The sequence below is a fragment of the Austrofundulus limnaeus genome, unplaced genomic scaffold, assembly GCF_001266775.1.
Source record: "Austrofundulus limnaeus strain Quisiro unplaced genomic scaffold, Austrofundulus_limnaeus-1.0 Scaffold69, whole genome shotgun sequence".
In the NCBI taxonomy this organism is placed as follows: Eukaryota; Metazoa; Chordata; class Actinopteri; order Cyprinodontiformes; family Rivulidae; genus Austrofundulus; species Austrofundulus limnaeus.
The window spans coordinates 744,545-749,693 of record NW_013952471.1 but is presented as its reverse complement, the minus strand read 5'-3'; the positions used below and the strand labels follow the sequence as shown (position 1 = coordinate 749,693).

The window sequence follows — 5,149 nt, the reverse complement described above, 5'->3', positions numbered from 1 at the left end:
ACACACACACACACACACACACACACACACACACACACACACACACACACACACACGTAGTTATGCACGCATACGAACAAGCAACCCCATCCATCACCAGCATTCATATTCTGCTCTACACAAAGACTTTCAGTTCTAATAAATGATGATTTTGGCTGAAAAACTTAATAAATTTCAAAATTAGCAAAAGCCCTAAAGCACTAATCAGGAAATTAGTTCCCCTATTAGTGCTTTAGGGGAACTGGTCTGCAAATTGTTGAATGAGCATTTACAGAAATGTATAGAAACAAAGTACATTTACTTTGTTACGTACATTGTAATTTTTACCAAGTATTTTTTAATTGTAACTTTAGTTTTTACATTCAAAACATAAACGTGATATTTTACTTTTTWCTTAGTCACAACTCAACAGTGAGTTAAGCTTTTACTTTTAATAGCATTTGTCTTATTTATTTTATTTTATTTATTGTTTAACCAGGCAAATCCCATTGAGATCACAGATCTCATTTTCAAGGGAGGCCTGGGCCTGAAGGCAACCTTACTGTACGTTTTTCATTTATTTCAATCAGTCGTACACGTAGTGATTTTCAGTGTTTAGAGGACATGTAAAATTGCTGTTTCAATCCAGGAAATACCAGGTAGAGCTCAGACATTGCTGAACGTGACAATTTGTTTAGTTGAAAATAAACATGACACATCAAAGTTCATTAAAACTGGCCCTTTGAGGGCCACCATAATGCTCACAAGGCCCTCGGTGGAAATGAGTTCAACGTTCCTGTCTTTATAAAAGAAAAAGCTCATGTTTTGTTTGTCAAAGGTCAGAAACAGTATCTGCTGTTAAGAAGTCAACATACTGACAGGAAGTCTCAGTGCTGTAGGTTTTGGAGAATTTACTTGAATTAAGAACAAATACAGAACAAGTCAATCTTTACATTATTACTGAAACAAAGAATAGTTCAGTTTTATGATTCTTTAACATTGCAGACAACTAAAGTTAGGATTTGCTGGATGGATGATTTCATGTGTTTTTAACCCCTAAAGTCTGATTCTGCGTTATGCCATGGATTAAACACAAAAAAGCGATGTTTATAAAATGCACAGAGATAAACTCAACATTGTGTCAAAATATATCAGTCAAGCTTTATTTGTCGCAATTGTTCTTGAACAGACAAATGTAATACTAGTCAGTTTTTACACTGCGAGTTTTGTCCTGCAGAAATTAGAGACTATCAAGGAACTATGTATAAAAAGTGGGATACAAAAGAGAAAGCATAATTGTGCATCATCCGAACTCTTCAGATGTCACAAACATCCATCTCAATTCATTGATGAACGTGTTTATATCTTCTTGGTGGAAACAGTTTTTGCTGAGCGTTTTCCTGCTACCTTTCCAGTTGCTTTGACGTCTTCACAGCTGTGGTCCTCTGCACTGCTTTGGACTTGGCCTTTGTTAGTTTTTTGACTTTGACAACCGGAGCAGATCTTCTCGTCCAATCTCCGCCATATAATCCTCCCACAACTCCATGTCATTCTTGTAACGGATTTTGTCATCCTCAGCTAGTTGTGTGTATACCTGAAACAGGATGGAGAAGAAAACAAAATAAACCCACTTGAACAGACAAGAAAGATGTTAATAACCTGTAATAACTGAGTGTCAAACCTTTTTATCGTGACTTGACAGATTCTTCCAATCTTCCATCAGAGACATCAGTTTTGCCTGAAAATTCAGAACAAACTATATTTAGTACGGCTCAGCAAAAAAGATGTTAACTGTTCAATTCTTGGTACCGTAGTCATAGGCCTGTCACAATAAGAAATTTTACTGGACGATAAATTGTCTTAAAAATTATTGCGATAGATGATAATATTGTTGGAGACCAGTTTAAACTAGGGTTAGGGCGATGTGGCCCCAAACAAAAATCTACTATTTTTTTTCATCCCAAATTCGATTTTAATCGATTTTGCTTCCCACTTAACAGAGTGCCTCTGTTTCAGGTGTCACAACAAATTTGTTGTACTCCTGCTTTTTGTAGCAAGAGCCTTCAAACAGATTTTGCAGTGAGATATTCGTTGCTCCAAGTCCGAGGTTGCAAAACCTAACCAGTTCCAGAAAACTGAACAAACAATGCCTTTTTTGAGAAGTAGATCCTCTTTGCTAGCTGCCATATTGTCATGTCATGTACCAAGCATCTTGAGGGACAGGTGGGGTGATCTCTGAACTACAGAAGACCAAAGAGTGCACTGGTGAGAAAAAAATCTCGATTTTCCCTAAATTAAATCTTTATAAATGGCAAATTCGAATTAATCGATTAAATCGATTTATCGCCCAGCCCTACTAGGGATGCACCGATATGAAAATTTCAACAGATATCGATATCCGATTTAATTATTGCTGTTATGGCCGATAACCAATATTTACAGATATTACACAAACTCACAAATTATATTTTACACATACGCACAAACACACTTGGGTCTTTTTTTTTTTATACTGTAAACAAACAACCAGACGTCTGACATGGCTCCCTACTTCAGTTATTCCTGGTTATGCAACATCAATATCAATATTATGATCAAACAAATGTTGCTCAACCAACCATGTCCTCTCCCAAAAACAGAAACACAAAGCTCAAAAGTGGGAAATCAATATCGGACGGTAATATCTGCCCAGTTTTACATATCAGACCGATACCGACATTAGTGCCGATAAATCGTGCATCCCTAGTTTAAACTAATATAATGATATAACAACCAATGTTTACGGAATTTTACATTAAAATTTACAAAACAACTGTCAGCAATCCCAAGGTGTCGCCAGCTGTCAGAAAACTGAAGACATAGGTCTGTCACGATAACAAATTTTGGTGGGCAATTAATTGTCTCAAAAATTATTGCGATAAGGGATAATATTGCCTGGTAACCATTTTACAACTAATAATTATAAAAGTGTAATATGTAAGTGTAATAAATCAACAAACTTTAATTTTTAAAGAATGTTTAACAAAGTGGACTCACAAAAAATGCACTTGAATAAAAAAAACAACAACAAAGAACAAAATGTAAATTAAACACCACACACAACTAAGACAGTAAATCGAGCTCTCATGCTAAAGCGAGAGTTGACTCCTCCCACACTAAGAAAACAGGAGGGGAGGAGTCAGCTGAGCTCCTGTGCAGCGGAGCACAGAGAGGGAAAGAGACGAAGTAAACAAACAAGCAGGAAAATGAAACTTATCGTCCTCATTTTTTTTACCGACCTCAAAATAATTTATCGTGCAATTAATTGATTTATTGACTTCCGCGACAGGCCTATGAAGACACACCTCTGGCTAAATGCCTGTTCACGGACTTTCATGTTACAGAGGTTAGGAGACCATGCAACTACAAATACCTGACACCAAAGTTCACTGCTCTCTACGCTAAGAAGTAAAAAAAGAGGGAAACACAAAGAAAAGCATGCAAATTAAAATTATTGTCTTCACTTTAATTTATCTTCCTCAATTTAATTTATCATACGGTTAATTGATTTATTGTTTATTGTGACAGGCCTACATAGTTACGTACTTCTCGTAATTGAAGCTCATTTATTGGACGTTATGCAACGTTGGCTGGAAAAGTACCTTGGTACACCTTGGTATTCTTGCTGTACAGCCTGGATTTTAAATCAACATTTAATTAGATTATAACCAAAATGCCCACATAAAACACTTCTTTGATGGGGAGAGGGTGATGTAAACACAAGGTTCTGTCTTTGGGATCCTACTTAAAACTGTAGGACTGAAACATTTGGTTATGACACAGTGTCTAAAATTTGGAAATTGACTCACGCCTTAAGGAAATGAAAACAGATTTTTTTTGGGTAGGCCATTGAGGACAAAGTGAAGGCAGGTAACTTTATAAATTCCTTAAAGTTGCCGTCTCCACTCCAGGATGGGACTACAGTGGTGCTGCCTGCCATGGGAAAAATAAATGGTCTGAACAATCTGCCTCTGCCACAGAGGCAGTTTGTTCTTTGGTTGTCCGTTCTGAAACTAACACTTTCCTTGATAATTTCTTTTTTAATCTAACCTTCTGGAGGGCGGACCATAGATTCTCTAAGCTTTAGAAACTAACAGTTTTCCGCCCGTCCGTAGAGAAGCGAAAGTGACGGACGGACCGCCGTCAGTCACTTTTGACAGCTAGATTCTCTCCGGGGAATCAAAAGCTGAAAACTGTGTCAGGTTTGGCCCCTTCACGCCAACGGGGAAACCTCACAGTGTGGAAAACCAACCCCTGGTTTTTCCACCTTTAGAAACTCTCCAGACTGAAGTTTTATTCTTAAACCTGGGTTCCAGTAGAGGCTTTGCCTTCTTCTAAGGCTGACGTGGATGTAAACGAGTCAAAGAGCACGCCCCTGTTCGACGGTCTGAAGACAGATTCTCCAGCAGCACCCCCACCTACCTGGCAGGTGACAGAACATCATCTCAAGGTAAAACCTGGCTGTGTGTGATGACGAGGTCTGACCGAAGCTGAGTAAAGAATGCTTTGCCCTTCTGGTTAAAACCCACATTATTTAAGATAAAAGTATAAGAAAGTTAACATCTTTCTTCCTTTTTCTTAAACTCTTCTTTGCCAACCCTAAGATAAACTTGCCTCAAATGTCTGGTGTTTAACGTCTAAACTAACATTTGTGTTCTATTTAAGTGTGGTTAACAATTAAGAAGTTAAAAGCTTGTTATTGTTGGTCCCAAAACTTTTATAGGAAATTAACTGTTCACAATCAAGTGTACTCTAGTGATTTTGTATGATTTGTAAAATAAATGATCACATATTATGGTTCAAATTAACATTCACTGACTGAGAGTTACTTTTTGTGTCCATTCATTTTTGCACTAAAGGAATGTTTACCCAAAATAAAAAGAGATCCCTTGTTAATTAAATTACTCTTATAACCTTGTTATAAGAAGTGTAAGTTAAACCCTTACATTGATATCTACTGAAATTTTCATATCGGTGCATCCCTAATGATTAGTCGATTATAAAAAAAACTATCACAAAAATACAAAGTTAGAAAAAATTAATAAATAAAAAAAATGACGTATCGACTATTAAAGGCACAGTGTGTAGGATTTGTTGTTTTCAGCGACATCTAGTGGTTTAATGGTAGAAT

At 36.8% G+C, this 5,149-nt stretch overlaps 1 protein-coding gene across 2 annotated transcripts in view; it reads right to left on the bottom strand.

Moving 5' to 3' along the window:
• Positions 1-873: 873 nt before the first annotated feature.
• Positions 874-5,149, bottom strand: part of LOC106518988 (transcription factor A, mitochondrial) — a gene marked incomplete at its 5' end in the record, with an annotated part of 23,893 nt that continues 19,617 nt past the window's right edge. For both annotated transcript variants that reach the window (XM_014010447.1, XM_014010448.1), the window contains 2 exon segments: positions 874-1,573; positions 1,661-1,717. In XM_014010447.1, the coding sequence (XP_013865901.1) occupies positions 1,451-1,573; positions 1,661-1,717 (180 nt within the window).